This window comes from Stylophora pistillata, chromosome 10, assembly GCF_964205215.1.
Source record: "Stylophora pistillata chromosome 10, jaStyPist1.2, whole genome shotgun sequence".
Taxonomy (NCBI): Eukaryota; Metazoa; Cnidaria; class Anthozoa; order Scleractinia; family Pocilloporidae; genus Stylophora; species Stylophora pistillata.
Genome location: NC_142528.1, coordinates 10,406,454 through 10,421,724, shown reverse-complemented (window position 1 = coordinate 10,421,724; position 15,271 = coordinate 10,406,454). Strand labels below are relative to the sequence as shown.

The 15,271-nt window shown below is 38.2% G+C and overlaps 2 protein-coding genes across 2 annotated transcripts; one reads left to right on the top strand and one right to left on the bottom strand.

Moving 5' to 3' along the window:
- Positions 1–663: 663 nt before the first annotated feature.
- LOC111321635 (GPN-loop GTPase 1) lies at positions 664–6,244 on the bottom strand. The gene is made up of 5 exons (XM_088736624.1): positions 6,062–6,244; positions 4,483–4,724; positions 3,672–3,891; positions 2,686–2,929; positions 664–1,924 (listed from the first exon to the last, which is right to left on the bottom strand). The coding sequence occupies exons 1-5, from the start codon at positions 6,218–6,220 to the stop codon at positions 1,599–1,601; spliced, it is 1,191 nt and encodes a 396-aa protein (XP_088592750.1). The 5' UTR covers positions 6,221–6,244; the 3' UTR covers positions 664–1,598.
- Positions 6,245–7,864: 1,620 nt separating this feature from the next.
- LOC111321590 (cyclic GMP-AMP synthase-like receptor 1) lies at positions 7,865–14,105 on the top strand. The gene is made up of 4 exons (XM_022924523.2): positions 7,865–8,371; positions 9,335–9,482; positions 10,234–10,379; positions 13,325–14,105. Exons 1-4 carry the CDS (start codon positions 8,071–8,073, stop codon positions 13,846–13,848), a joined length of 1,119 nt encoding a protein of 372 aa, XP_022780258.2. The 5' UTR covers positions 7,865–8,070; the 3' UTR covers positions 13,849–14,105.
- The last annotated feature ends 1,166 nt before the right edge of the window (positions 14,106–15,271 follow it).

The window sequence follows — 15,271 nt, the reverse complement described above, 5'->3', positions numbered from 1 at the left end:
AAGGAAAGACCGCAGATTGCCATATGTTGCTTAGAATGATTAGGTAAATTAAAATGTCTAGCGACTGGTTTCGATGTGTCCTTGTCATTCCTCTCCACGTCGCGAAGGTGGCCGTGGAGCAGTGGAGCTCCACATGGCCGTGGAGCGGTGATGCCGCTGGAATAGAATTTCCCTTGTAAAAACTGACGGACTTATTTCTTCCCTTTTTTAAATTTTCAGATAGGCGATAAGATCCTACAGTTATATTTCATGAACGCGCCTTTCACAAGCATAAAGCCTTTTACGCGGTAATGAGTACGTGACCACAAAAGACTGCATTTCTATAACTAAGTAACTGTTTTTAAACCTCAGACATTTTGTTTTCTTTTGACCCCCAGCCTTTGGCCACCCAGGAGGAAATTAAACCTAAATAGACCATCACATTCTGTGATCGATGTCTACAACTGTCAGTTTTGTTTTATTAATTCAGTGGTACTTTAACAATGCCACTATTGTTACCAGAGTCCTGGGTCACTTAACTTCCAATTAAATTCAATTGTATCAATTAGTACATTGGATCAAAAAGAGCAAATATGACAAAGAATTTGGATGGAATTTCATGCATGGCTCGTTTCCTTTGATATGATAAGTAAAAGTAAAGCCAACTGACATTGGTAACAGTGGTCACTTTGTGTTTGGTTTTATTATATTTCAAAATCCGTTTCACTTGGATATTTCCTTTGTCTTTGTTATTTTTTCAATCAAACGTTTAGCTTTGATTCGCTTTTTCTATCTTAACATTCTACAATAAGTTTGTGATTTCGTCGGTTGTGTGTCATTTATATCGTTTTGAAAACAAAAAAGATTAAATTACCCCTAGTGAGAAGGCATTTTTTTGTACTATCTCGTAGGTTAAGGACAATCATTTACTCAGCTAATACCAAGGGGTAGGAAATGGTGTTCTCCAAAAATTCTTAGGTAGCCAGTTCATGCGTTCAGTTGGTAAACAGCACTATAGGACCTCACGCGTTCAATACTCCATGGACTCTGAACTCCAGTAGACTTAGAGGGCTATTTTCACATGCATCCTAATACTACCTAAACTGTACCCTTATTTTCGCTATTTTACAGGAAGTCTAAAGCTAGCCTGACCAAACTTGCACAAGGCTTGCCAAGGGAGATTGATTTAGGAATCAGTTCAAAACAAGGAAATGATCTTTTCAGTGATTTAAACAGTTTTCTTTTTTCAGCAAAACCTGCCTTACACCAAAACTTGATGATTTATTTGCCCTAGCTCTGATGGAAACACTTGCTACTTGAATAACTGGCTGCTGTTTAGTGGGAGCTTTGAGCAGTACAACTGTGGGAGGAATAGGAAGGTGAAATTGTTTCATGTCTACTGCCACAACTCAAGTGGCTATGCAAGCTAAAATGTTTAAAAAAAAATTGTCCTTCTAAATTGATGAAATTAGCCAATTTATGGAAGTAATTCCTCTACTGTCTGGCCTCCAATCAAATTTAAGTGTATGACATGATTGTGCATAAACATGGTTTTTCTGTTCTTCTGATAAATAAAATTTCAAGGTCTGTTATGTTTTCAGTGCATTTAACTTGAACAGTTAATCACTTTCTTCTTTCTTAGCATGTTGTTCCTTTTGTTTCTCTTTTTCCAGGAATCTCTTAAAGGATTCATGTTCCTTCATTTCCTCTTCATCCCACTCCTCGTCATCTCCTTTTTCATCATCATCATCATCACTGTCCAAATCAGCACCGAGGGAGATATGGAAGGGAGTTGCATGAGCAGACTCAATGGCCTGGGCACCAGTTTTCACTGTTTCCATAGCAACAGCCTTTCCTTTGCCTAAATCTTGCTGCACCTTTCTTAGTTGATCTTCTCGATCTTTTTTTGCTTTTTCTTCTTTTTCATTTTTCAGTCTTTCATATTCTGATGAAAATGGAAGGAAATGTAAATGTAGTGGATAGGGTAAAAGTATATTATTCACTTGTAATCCTTTTATTCCCAAGATCTAACAAGTAATTCTATAAAGACACTGGTTCATATGTTTTGTTTCCAAGTACAAAATAACAAGAAATAGATGTCTCTGAACAGGCAACTAAAATTTTAGGAAAAGACGTCAAACATTTACAGGAGTACCCCCACCTTGTGAACGACTCTGACTGATATTTTGTATGTTCCACACTCACAGCAAATGCTAAAACATCCTTCTTTATTTCAAGGTTTAAATAGTGGCAAGTCTGCATTTGGGTCAAGAAGCCTATCAAGACAGAGCTTATATTGGTTTCTGTAGCAAGAAGCAACCAGGAGTTTTCCTACTCCCCCTGGATAGGATACCAATCTATGGCAGGTTATCACCCTTGCAATTCCTCAGGGGTTCCCTGACATTTTGCCCATAATCCAGTTAGGTCTTAAGGCTGGACCTCCTGCACTAACTGTTAGGCCACTGTCTCTAACATTTTAGACCAAGGTGAAAAATAAACCACCATCCTCACTCTATTCAGACAAGTATTTTGCAGGTCACGAGATGCGATTAACATGTAACTTATCCTCATAATATCCAGACAATATCCACTGGCAGTTTCCAGGTAATGAGAATACTTAAACTTATCAGGTACAAGTTGTTATCTTTACAAGGAGGTGTGCACATCTTGGGAGTAAAATGGTTAAAATATCCCAGAGTATTTTACCTGGTTTGTACTGAGTCTCAAATTCCACAACAGCATCATCTACTGCCTTTAAGAACTCCTCAAAACCAGCCCCTGTCATTGATGATACACCTACTGTCCGAAGATTCTGATAAAACTCATCAAGGACAAGACTCATTGACCTTGATAAACTTGACATGTAAGTTGTGTCTTGAGACAGAGCTTCTTCAAACGCTTCAAAATCTTGCATCCATTCGACAGCAAAGTTGTGGTCTACAATGTCTGTCTAAAAGTGAAACATATTGTTTAAGTTATCATTAGTAAAATGTGATCTTCAAGGGAGTTGAAAAACTATAGATTTTAGTCTTTTTAAATTTTTTTCTTAGTTTGTAACTTGAAATGCCATATGCTGAAAATCTCACTGACTAAAAGAGATTTTGATATAAGACCAAGAGATTTGAGACTCACTCTAAGTACAACGGATATAACAAATTTTCAAACCAATAGAGCAATCTTTTTTTTTTTCCAAGTAATTTTAGGCAGTGAAAAAGGTACTGTAGGAAGTAAATTTTCACTGGTTACTACCTGAAAAAGAGAGAACATTGGGAGACTTGACTAAAGCCTGGAAATTAGACTGGCACTACTGGCCTATTTCAGCCGAGAAAACAAAACTTAAATTACAGTATAATTTGAATATATCAACCAAGTTGAAATGGTAAATTGGCCACCGTTACGATTATAAAAGCTGACATTTCGAGCGTTAGCCCTTCGTCGAAGCTCCAACGAAGGGCTAACGCTCCGATGAAGGGCTAACGAATTGCTCCGACGAATTGCTCCGACGAATTGCTCCGACAAATTGCTCCGATGAAGGGCTAACGCTCGAAACGTCAGCTTTTATAATCGTAACAGTGGTCAATTTACCATTTCAACTTTGCTAATATATTCAAATTATTTCGTTACCCCCACCGACGCAGCCCCAAACAGTTTCTTTAGAAACTATCAGCCTTTACTCATTTAAATTACAGTACCTTGTTTAGAACAACTACAAATGGTAATTTGGTCTTGTACAAGATGCTGCAGGCATACAACATGTTGGACATGAAAGTGACAGGATTTGTGCTTCTTGCCGTGTCTATTATGTACACAACAACCGTGGCAAAGGAAGATGCCAGTGCTTCAGTTATAATGGCTCCTGATGCTGACCAAGTAAAAACCTCTATCTGGCCTGGTGTGTCAAAGATAGCAAACCTGCAATAAGGAGAGGTAGCTTCAAAATCCTGGTCTTGGAAGGGTTGACATAAATCTCCTGGTCAGTTCAATTACTTAGAGTGCCGGATTGTGTTGTGCGAGAGGTAGAGGGTTCGAGCCCCGGCCGGACCAATACTCATGGTCTTAAAATAACTGAGGAGAATTTGCTACCTTTCTATAACATCAATGAAATGGATAGATATTCTAGTCTTCTCGGATAAGGATGAATAAATGGAGATCCCGTCTCCTGCAGGGTTAGGGGTAGGAGACATTAATTTCCCGCACATGAGATTACTGTGTGATGGATGTCCTCTCCTGGGGTGGGATGTGTGTGGGGGGGAAAAGGTGAGGTCCTTACACGGACTAAAGTGGCTGCCAGAGGCGCCTGATAATGCTGACGTCTGATCTCAACCTTAGTAACACTGAAGACAGCCTATGCTGCTATTAAGGTATTGAATCATTCATTCATTCATTTAGAATGCCAAAACATTCACTGATTAATATTCAGATTTTTTAAAAAAAATTCAGTGGTATCCTTACATAACAAGCTTATTTTGGTTTATTTCTTGCAGTAATGAAAGCGTTTCTTACTTGAACTCATTTGACTGTTTCTTGTCCAGAAAGCTCATAACCTGATCAAACCTTGTTGCAAACAGGTTTAGTGACGTGACAATTCCGCCATTTGGTCCCAACTTGTATTGTTTCATGACTTCTTTATAGTTCACTGAGTCTCTAATGTCAATGTTTGCTGGATATGGCACTTCTTTCACTGCAGGGTCAAGGTTGACTACATAAGGGGTCTCTTTTTGGGCATACAAGTGTGCTGTTAGTCTCTGAAAGGTTACAGAATGGCTTAGGTCATGTGGTAGTTAAACCTTTCTTTCCAAGGTCTCATCACTAATAAATATACCAAGCATGGGGTCAAGATGGCTGGATATTGGCCAAGTTCTTTTTTTGCATTTTTATAGGCCGAGATGAAGTTGAGGTCCATAAAAATGCAAAGAAAGAACAAGGCTAATATCCAGCCATCTTGACTAAACAAGCTTGGTTAATAAAGGATTTAGACATTGCAAAAAGATTTTGCTCTCTTACGAATTACTTCAAGAGTCGGGAAAGAAAGCCAACTGTGTTTATCGTATAACAAACTCACAAGAGTTCTTTCTGTTTTCTTTGTTTTGACTATCTTCTGCTACTTTTTGCATTTCCACTGCCAACATTGTGCAAGAATTAAAAATGTAATTCTAATTCAATTTTTTCATGCATGGGATTGATATGAGCAATCCCGAGTGGGTAAGATGGGTCCATCTAGACTGCTTGGGCAACCAATCAGAACACAGGATTCACTTCACCTTACCCACAGGCACTGAGTAATGTAATAATTCTCCTTACTGTCTGCTACATAATTCTTATGACGTTAGTATGGAGAATCTGGTATTGTATCAAATAATAGTTCCCATGTTAATATTTTTCTTTATTCTCATCATCTGCCTGCTTGATATTGTATTGATATTGTAAGGAGAAATTATGTCTTGGTCACTCATGGAAGTTAAAGGGTTGGAAAGATTTCTGTATAACCCCGTACCAATCAAGAACAAAGCCGTAATCCCAAAGGTAATCTGTTGTTTTGCCTTCTGCTTTCTTTTATCCAAGAATTGTATGCATAATGAAGTATGGGGGTTATATGGAAATCTTGCCAAAGGGTTAAGTAAATTCGAAGCGTTACCCCATTCGTGTTTCATAGATTGCGAAAACTTGACTTTAACTGAAATGGACGAGTGGACTTTTATCTTAAAATAATTCATTTCAAAATGCAAACTCTTCAGCCGATCATTGAAGAAGTCAATCATTTTATTGCCAAGATGGACTAATATAAGAAATTCTGTCTCAAAGAATAGTGAGATCATTTGGCCAAATTTTTTGAACATTCATAAAGTTCATTCAAGGAATTAAGTATTACGCGCGAGGATTGTTGTCATCACCGACTAACAAGGGTCATTTTTCAAGATAAATATAGAAGTGTTACGCATGAATCATACTTCTAGAAGTCAAAAGAAACATCTGTCCTCAATGTGATCAGACAAATTACGAGCACGTGGGACTTATAAACGCACTCGGTACCGTCGTTCTATAATCATTTTTGACAACCGAAGGAATCGTTTGAGAAATATACCTGCACAAAAGTTGTCTTTCCAGATCCAGCCATACCAAGACATAATATACAAGTGGGCTTTCCTTTAAATGAGTCCTCACTTGCAGCTTGATCGGTTCTATCGATAGATGCCGTTGCAGAAGTCGAAGAAATGTTTTCCCCGCCACTAGCTTCCGCCATGTTGAAAGTTTGATGTTTACTAGATGACTCTTACACCACCAGAACATTAAGCTATAACTATTACTTCAGAGGTTATCGCGGGCGTATGATAATATTTCAGGACCATCGTTCCGCTAATGGTCCGGTCCATGATAATTTCAGACTGCAAAGGGGTACCAAAGTCGAACTTTCATCTCTTTGTAGTATTTTTTCACGTTGAGCGTCATTAAGATGCACGATTCGGGATTTAATGCATAAGGGATTCTTTGCGATCATGTATAGCAAGTTTCCTTTTCTTTCGATTGTCTTGTTCAAATAAGAGCCAGAGCAACCTTGTTAGGTACACTGCACCGTGAACACTATCTAGGCGTTGGGTTATTTTTTTTGTCATTATTTTCTGTTTTTAGGTGAGAAGGTGGGATCAAATGAATGTTCACATCAGCCTGCTACAGAAACAGAAGACGTCTCACACCAGCTACCCGCCGTTAACTTAACTCTTAACCAGTCCTCCTTTTAAACAAAAACGTACTCCGGCATTTCATCTAAAATGACAACCCATATAAAAGGGCCACTTGGAAACATGGAAGACTTTTATGGAAGGAAACAGATTTTAAATCCCGTTAGGCCGGTTTAGATGAGGTGACTTGGATTTAAGAAAAAAGCTGTCTAATCATGGTTTTTATTGCAGCGCGCAGTGAGTGCTGTAAGTGGTTGATGACACAAGCGCACCATAACAATGATAAGAGCTCTCCGAATTCAACGAAAAATAAAATGAACAAGTCATTTAGTACCGACTTAAGGTAAAAAAAAACTTTTTACTATAGACAAACCGACGAAACTCACAAGGCACGTAGTGAAAATCTGGAACCCGCGCGAATTGGAACGTGCGTTACATCTTTAGTCTATACGAAAAAATCCCACTAAACAACCCCCATCAAAATCTTAGATTTTTTCTTAAACGCGAAATTCTCTCGAAAATAGACTCAGCTTTAGATTAAGGGAAGGCTGGGGATGTTTCACGTAGTTTTGAGGATTTGTAAAATATTTTTATTTACAGCAGGGGTTTCGCTTCTAAAGAAACCGTGGTGCAGCATTGGCGGGGAGTATAACAAGACAAATTGGTTTTATCAAGTGAGCTGATAGTGTGAATTGGCTACCGTTGAGAGTTTCTAAAGACGGCGTTTCGAGCTTTCACCTTTCGTTTGAATGATTTTTATCTTTTCTGTTTAGCTTGTCCACACCTGCGGCTCTTCCACCTCAACATGGCTACGTTTTCCCCATACTGCCAACCCTCAAAAGTTCTAATTGGAAGTCATATTACAGGTATTACACGGGAAAGAAAATTTTCCAAGAAAACCAACGGAAGCTCATTTGTAACATCAAAATACGTTACCGAAAGCGAGTTTTTCAAACAGTATAAATAGTTGATAATAATAATCATTATTATTAGTAGTATTATTATTGTCATTGTTATTAATGATAGTTATTATTATTATTATTATTATTATTATTATTATTATTATTATTATCGTTATTATTAGTAGTACTGTCATTTTCATTATCATTTTTTTAGTTAGACTTAGCTGGGGAGTTCCTGATTACCTTCTCTCCCCAGCCTTCCGCTGCCATTAAAATCCAAAATTCCGCTGACAAATACTGAGAATTTGCTCGCCCAGAATATGCTAGCTACGCAAATCAGCTACGCAAGATTTGTAATAATGACAAAAGACCTGAAGGGAAATTCCCCAGAAAACCACCAGATGCTTGCTTGTGGTCTCAGATTATGCCTTCGTAAGCACTTCTTTACTTGTTAGAAATATCGAAAAATCTACTGTTGAGGAAACGTGGTAATAGTGATCCCTCTTGGAAAAATGAGTGGGCAGAGTCTAAACGCTATCTTAAATCGTCTTACCACTGATGTTGTTCAGCTTCGTAAAGACAAGAAAAGGGACGCCCTACTCTGTTGGGAACCTATCGTGAAGGAAATTTTAGATGAAGTGAAAAGGAAGGATCACCGATTCCGCGCTCTTCACATCTTTCCCACGGGAAGCTATTATGAAAGGGTCAAAATAAAAGAACCCGATGAATTCGACCTGATGTTGATCATGGATAACTTGGAACTGGATGACGCACCATTTGAAGAAGAGGATGGCTTCAGCTCGCCACCATTCGGTAAGGTTAGGCCTGATTTAGACACTGGCTTCTCTTGATTCGACTTTGGATTGACCCAAACTGTAAGAAGTGTGTCAGCTGTTGATTCGAACACCTTCAGAGCTGTTTCAACTGGTACAGTTCCAGGAAATCTTCGTAAACGTTATCATGATTTAGAATTTTGTTAGGGAAATGTAATGTTCGGCGTCTGATTCGTATTATAGAGCCGTTCCAAAGCTGTAATTTGTCCAAATTCCCCGACCAGCGCGGAGGTGAAAGTGACTTAGCCGTTCTAAATTCATCAGCCGTTCTTAGTGTTTCAGAAGCCGAACTTTTAATTTACTAAACTGAAAAGTTGGAGGTTGAAAGCGCACCTTAGCTAGCCAAAATTGCAGAGTTTGATCAGTTCTGCCCTTAGTGCTTTTTTTAAGGAATAATATGACATGGAGAATTATGATTTAAAACAGCAGGAAAAATAGAGATGACTTTAAGCTGGACATAGAGATTGTCACTCTCTAAAATTTCTAAAAAGGAGATGAACTTAATGAAACCCCTGGATTTTCCCAAGACCAGGAATTTTTCATGTCTGATGATCAGCTCACAATACACGTTTCAAGATGAGAAAACTCCTTTTTTTAAAGTAGAGTCACCTAACCTCTGCCAATATTATTTCTTCTCTTCTAGGTCCTAATTGTTCAAAAGACCGCAATATTGATTAAGTGTTATAAAATATAATAGTATGGGATAGTATGGGAGGTCAAAGGCTTCCTGACTAAGTTTGGCTTACCTTGTTGCACCCAAAGTCAGAGAGTATACTTCAGTAAAATTACTTGGTGGAAGGGCATATTTTGGGTTGTTATTTCTCACTGCTGGAAAAGTAACATGTTGGCCAGGGAGAAGTGACCACTGGGAATATGTTAAGTGAAGAAAAAGCGAGGACCAGAAATACCCTTGCAATGCAATTATTGTTTTCTCCTCGTGCAGGATTTACCACTGTAATGATTGACATGGGAGAAGAAAGACTTTGGCAGCAAGATAGATGGGTGAACCGACAAGGAATGCTAAATGCTTCACAGGTTAAAGCAGTTTTTGGGAGGCTTGTGAGAGGAGCCGTCGTGGAAAAGAGATATCGGTAAAAATAAGCTTGATTGGTTTATCGCCTGCACAGTTGGCATGTTTTCTTCTAAGGAAATTAAAACATAATTAATAAAGAGAATCCCATTCCAAGGGCCATACATATTGGCTGGAGTGGGACTGGAAAAAGCAACACAGCCTTGTGTATGGTCCTGGGAGTGGAAAAATGCAAAAAGGAAGGAAATAAGTGGTTGTACAATTAATTGCTGTAAGACCTATTTAGGAAGGTCTGGAGAGAAAAACATTTAGCAGTGGGTCATGTCAATAAGCATGGGCAGACACAGTTTTTACCTCATGGTTTGATGTAGTTGTACTATAAGGGGTTGGTAAGGAAGTAAAATTCACTCACTCTCTCCATTCTAATTAATTCATGCATTAAAAATGTAGATTAAAAATTCTATCACCTACTTCCCCTACCAGGTTCAGTTCTTTCCCTAAAGTGTTACAATTGTCATCTGTTAGTATAATCTGGGGGGTGGGACAAAGGTCAAATTTCTTCCTGAGTGCATGGAGTGCATGGCATTTGAGGTGGTTTTTCCTTCCTTTCGCTCCCTCTTTAAAAAACACCTGTGAAGACCTCTAAAACAAAAGGAAATGTGTGAAGGATTACTCAGCTGGAAAGAAAGGGCTTCAAAGTCTTGAAATAATACAATATATCAGAACATGTTTTAAAGGATTATGGATAGTAAGTCACAACCATAAAGCCTGAATGAAAAGTATCCTGATATCCTAATAATTCTGAAATTTAGGAATGTTGATGTTAAATCTGAGGGGCCAGCAGTGACCCTGAAAATAACCGAACAAGGAAGGGAATACTCAGTGGATTTAACACTGGCAATCAAGGATTACACCTGGCCAGAAGATGCTGAAGAATGGCAAACAAGGCACAGAAATGGTAATATCACCATTGACACCTTAATTTATGTTGTGGCTCCTCTTAAGGAGGCAGTGTGGCTGAGTGGTTAGAGTGTCGGACTCGTAATCCGCCGCTCCCGGGTTCGAGTCCCACCCTGACCACTAGATTTATTTTACGTTAGCCCCGAGTTCAGACCCTTGGCCATGCTTATAAATACCCAACTTGTTTGCTTCTGGCCGGTTGGGGTTCTTAATGATGTTCTTAATGATGATATGTTCAACTTAGACCATTTGTTTCATTCGTTTGCAAGGACCACAATGGAAACTACTGGTTCACCAGTAATTGTGTAATCCTATGAAAAGACTTTTTTTTTTTCTTCTTAAAGAAGGATTCAGTTTCATGAATGAAGTTCTGGAATCTTCGAACCTTTTCTATATTGTCTAATTTTTATAATGGTGGTTAAAATTTATTACTATCATAGAACTAATGTTGTAAAGGTAATTTGGTTGTAAAGGTAATTTGGTTTTATCAACTAAGTTGGTAATGTAGATTGGCCACCAGAGAGTTTAAAAGCTCTTTTCAGTGGCCAGTTTACATTATCAACATAGTCGATAAAACCAAATTACCTTGTTACCCCCACCAATGCAGCACTGCAGTTTAGAAACTTATCCCCTTTATTCCATAGGTTATAAAGTTTGGTGCTACAGGGCATAAAATTAACTTTTTTTTTCTGGTAGCCACTTGGCTCCTAAATATTTCAAAGTGGTAGCCAATTCCAAAAAGTTGGTGGCTATTATGACACACACACACACACACAAATTTTTTACCCTGTCACTGTACTAGATAGATTATCATATCTTATAGTTCACCACTAAATTTTCTCTGATTCTTATTGATTTAAATCGATCACGTGACACGATAGTGTTCATCTGGGGAGAGACACTATCAGCCCATAGTGCCCGTTGGTGGAAAATACCCGGATGGATAGTACTTGTCCGTTAAAATTTTTTAATGGTTTGACAGCCGCGAAGTTAGGCAGATCGGAAAAAGAGTGACTTTTCAATTCTGGTTGCGAGTTATTGACATTTGTGGCAGGCTGTACTCATGAACAAATATTTGATTGATCTGCATTTTGGTGGGTTTTGACTGTTTTTCAACTGGCGCTTGGAAGAAAATCTAGTGGTGAACAATAAAGACAATAGAGTGTTTATGTCTCGGAGCTATCGGTCTGATAGTTGCCCCTTGGAAATTTGATGTTCTTAAAACTAGCATATTTGTTTTAAGAACATCAAATTTCCGCGGGGCAACTATCAGCCGATAGTTCCTCAACAGAAACACTCTATTGTTTAAATAGTGATACAGCCATACAAACATCAAAAATGAGCCCGCTAAATTCGAGCTACAAAGAGGACACTAGAATGGATCATATACAACTTTATAGGTTACCTAAATCCAAGATGGCGTCTAGTGACGATAGAACTAGCGACTAAATACAGGAATGGCTCCGACCTGTAATTGGATGATAAAAATAGTAAAAGTTTGTAAAAGTTGATAAGTTACATCTTAACTCCTTGCACATGAGTATTGTTTAACCGTGTGTCTCCAAGCGGAACAGGGAAATATCAATGCGACTGAAAACTCCGATGTGTCAAACAAGAGATGGTTACTTACATAACGAAGGGAAGACCTTTCTAGTTCAGCAATATTCCGGAGAAGGCTAAGTCATCTGCTGACTCGCTGCGCTTACAAAACTCATTTAGTCAGTGCAGACTCAGTTCAGGTGGACGACTAGAGACTGGAGCCATTCCTGTATTTCACCGCTGGCAGGAATGGCTCTGACTCATGCGTTTATTAATTTTCATTTTTTTTTTCTTTTTGGCGAAATAAATTTTAAACTGAAATAAAATCAAAAGAGCTTTTTATTAAGTTCTTCTTAAGTTGAACATTACAATGCTTGTGAATGGAGCCCTCATAAATTAATACAAGGCCATGTGATGTGTAAAGTTTAATGCAGCAACTGCATGTCACGTTTCGAAAATCACGCAATGTTACGTGACGCTCCGACCGATATTTTTAATTTACAGTATGCTCTGCTGGAGAAATGTGGCTTGGCTGCAATCGAGGGAGTTTTCTTCGTGGAACATTGACTGGCAAGAGTACCATATCACCCCATACATTAATTATGCATTCAGACTAGTAGACTTTGTTTTTAAAGTTTTGTCGTGAAAGACAAAGAAGTGGAATGCATAATTAATGCATGGGGTTACATGGTACTCTTTCCCCATTGACTTTCTGGGAAAATTTGATCACATGAAAGACAAGTCCATTCATCGGGCTCCTCGTCTATTTTTTCACAACACCGAAAGGAAGAAAGTCGCGGATTACTTTAATTTCACTTGGCAATTTTTAACAACTCTGCTATATCTGAAAGAAGGAAATACTCATGTGCAAGAAGTTGAGACATAACTTATTAACTTTTACTATTTTTATCATCCAATTACAGGTCAGAGCCATTCCTGTATTTAGTCGCTAGTGACGATAGAATTATGTTCGACATCGTGCATGTGCTGCGTTTTGGAAACGAGTTAACAAGGAACTTTGCTGCAGATTTATCTTTAAAAATCTTCAACAATCACAAATCTCTAAGTAAGGTGTGATTAGAAATTCTAGTCGCGAATTTGGTGACTAATTTTCAGAATTTGGTTGCCAACGTGAAAAATTTAGTCGCATTGGCGCCTGTGTTAGGTGCAATTTTACGCCCTGTGCTAGCACCTACCATTGAAAGACAATTCAAACATGCACTGAGATCACTAAAATGTGAAGAAACTTTCATGAAATTATACAAAGCATTCCTCATGCTTCTTAGTTACTGGCTCCCATCATTGTAACACTAAATATTTTGTTAAAGATTGTATTATTCTAGCTGTACAAATGATTTTTCAGGAAAGTTTCTGACATTGGCTGTTGTTTTAACTTATGAAAAGGTTGGCCTAAGCAAGACCTTGTGAAAGATATTGTGAAAGAAGGCTGTCATCTGGTAGCTAAGCAACCAAAGGGGCAAGACATTGCCGACCGAGACAAAGGATTCCTGTGGCGTTACTCTTTCTCAGCAGCTGAAAAGAAGCTGTTCCTCCAGGGTGGACAAGGTGAAGCCAGTTCTTGCCGAAAGCAAGTTCTCCGAATAGTGAAGGCTCTTCGAGAAGAACTTGACCTGAAACCATTGAAGTCCTACCATCTTAAAACACTCTTGCTATATGAATGTGAGTCCCACCCTAATGCCTGGGAGTGGAGCCACACTACCTTGGGTGATCGCTTTCTAGGCCTCCTTAAGAGGTTGGAAAATTGTCTGAATAGAAAGCATTGTCCCCATTACTTTATTGAAAATTTAAATTTGTTTCAAACGTTCAACTCCCAAGAATGCCAGAAATTGGCTAAAAATGTGAGGATCATTAGATCACAGCCAATGCAAGAGCTAATCAAACTCATTAATCGATACCAAATGGCATGAAATGGAACTAAACCAGCTACACTGATTGAAGTTGTCTTGAACATTTTCATCATAGGTCAATTTAGTGTTATTACATACAATCATCTTATTTTACAACTACAGCACAGATTGGTGTAGGTTCACAACATATACAATAGTAACTGTTTTGAAAGAAGATAGCTCTAAACAGATGTTGTGGCAAGTTTTTAAACTCTGTCAAATGTACTATTTACAAAGATTTGAAATCAATAAAGTTGCAGAGTATTTGTCATGTTCAACTAGCAGTCTAAATGAATTAAGTTGCTTGCAATAATCACTAGAAAGAATCAGTACTTGTGCCTGTTTGACCTGGTTGCCACAGGTCAGGATACTAAGGTCTGGGAAAAAAAGAATTCTTTAATGCCAGGGAAAAGTCAGGCAATTTAACTTTGAGGAAGGGAAAAATGAGATCTCAATTAAGTAGAAACTCATTCATCTTGCCTACCCTTTTTCACAATGAAAGATCTGGTCGCTAAATTTCTTCTTTACATTACATTAGGGAACTATCAGTAAGTGTATGCTGTGTGTGATTTGCTTAAAGTATGATAAGCAGACAGGTGGGTAGGATGGCTATGAGGGGAAGTGGGACCATTATCGGGATCAATTTGTGAAGGTGTTAATTCAGTTGGTTGCAGAAATCTTAAAATTTTATGGGAAAAGTCAGGAATATCTAAATAACTGAGGTAAACATGTCAAATGTATTGATTAACAAGGTATGATAAATTTTTCATTTAGGAGGGGATCAGAATGTATGTGATTTCCTTAAGAGAGGAAAGGGTTAGGGTTAAGAACTCTAGTTTTACCAGGAAAACAGGAATAGGAACACACTTCTTTGGCTGGGGACTTCAAAAATTGTTCCTTACAATGTTTCCTTGGCAAATCAGCATTTCCTTTTTCCATTGTCAAAAATACCAATTCTTCTGTTCCTTTAATTTCAAAACATTTCTAATCCTCTGAGAGTAAATCTTCTTGTTCCCTGACTTGATGGGGGGGAGGGGGTGGGATTGAAATTAACCCCTAATCCAAATGACATGTAAAAGCAGCAGGAAATTTCAAACTGTATTGGCAGACTGTTATGTAATTGCTCACAGCACCTTAATTTACACACATTATTAATCATTTGTGGTGTAAAACTTCATCTACCTGATTTCTCTAATGTTGGAATACCATGTTTCCAGTAATTACTCATCAGATTTCTTTAACTGACACACTTTCCTGTGATTTCAAGCCTTGATAAGAAACATTTAGTACTTGGCATTTACAGAGTGTCAAGGTGTCCAATTTCACCCAACACCGTGACAATGACAAGAGGTAATCAGGCACCAATAGAGTGGATGTGCAGCTGGTTATTAAAACTTAGTCAGCAACAGCTTGAACACCTGATTCGCTTTGTTACAAAAGTCAG

Bases quoted from the DNA above. Each gene is read 5' to 3' on its own strand.
- LOC111321635 (XM_088736624.1), bottom strand. From the start codon at position 6,220: ATGGCGGAAGCTAGTGGCGGGGAAAACATTTCTTCGACTTCTGCAACG. The intron at 3,892-4,482 runs GTAAGAAACGCT...TCCTTATTGCAG, and splicing joins AAACAGTCAAATGAGTTCAA to GTTTGCTATCTTTGACACAC. The intron at 2,930-3,671 runs GTACTGTAATTT...TTTCACTTTTAG, and splicing joins TTGTAGTTGTTCTAAACAAG to ACAGACATTGTAGACCACAA.
- LOC111321590 (XM_022924523.2), top strand. From the start codon at position 8,071: ATGAGTGGGCAGAGTCTAAACGCTATCTTAAATCGTCTTACCACTGAT. The intron at 9,483-10,233 runs GTAAAAATAAGC...TCTGAAATTTAG, and splicing joins GTCGTGGAAAAGAGATATCG to GAATGTTGATGTTAAATCTG. The intron at 10,380-13,324 runs GTAATATCACCA...ACTTATGAAAAG, and splicing joins GCAAACAAGGCACAGAAATG to GTTGGCCTAAGCAAGACCTT.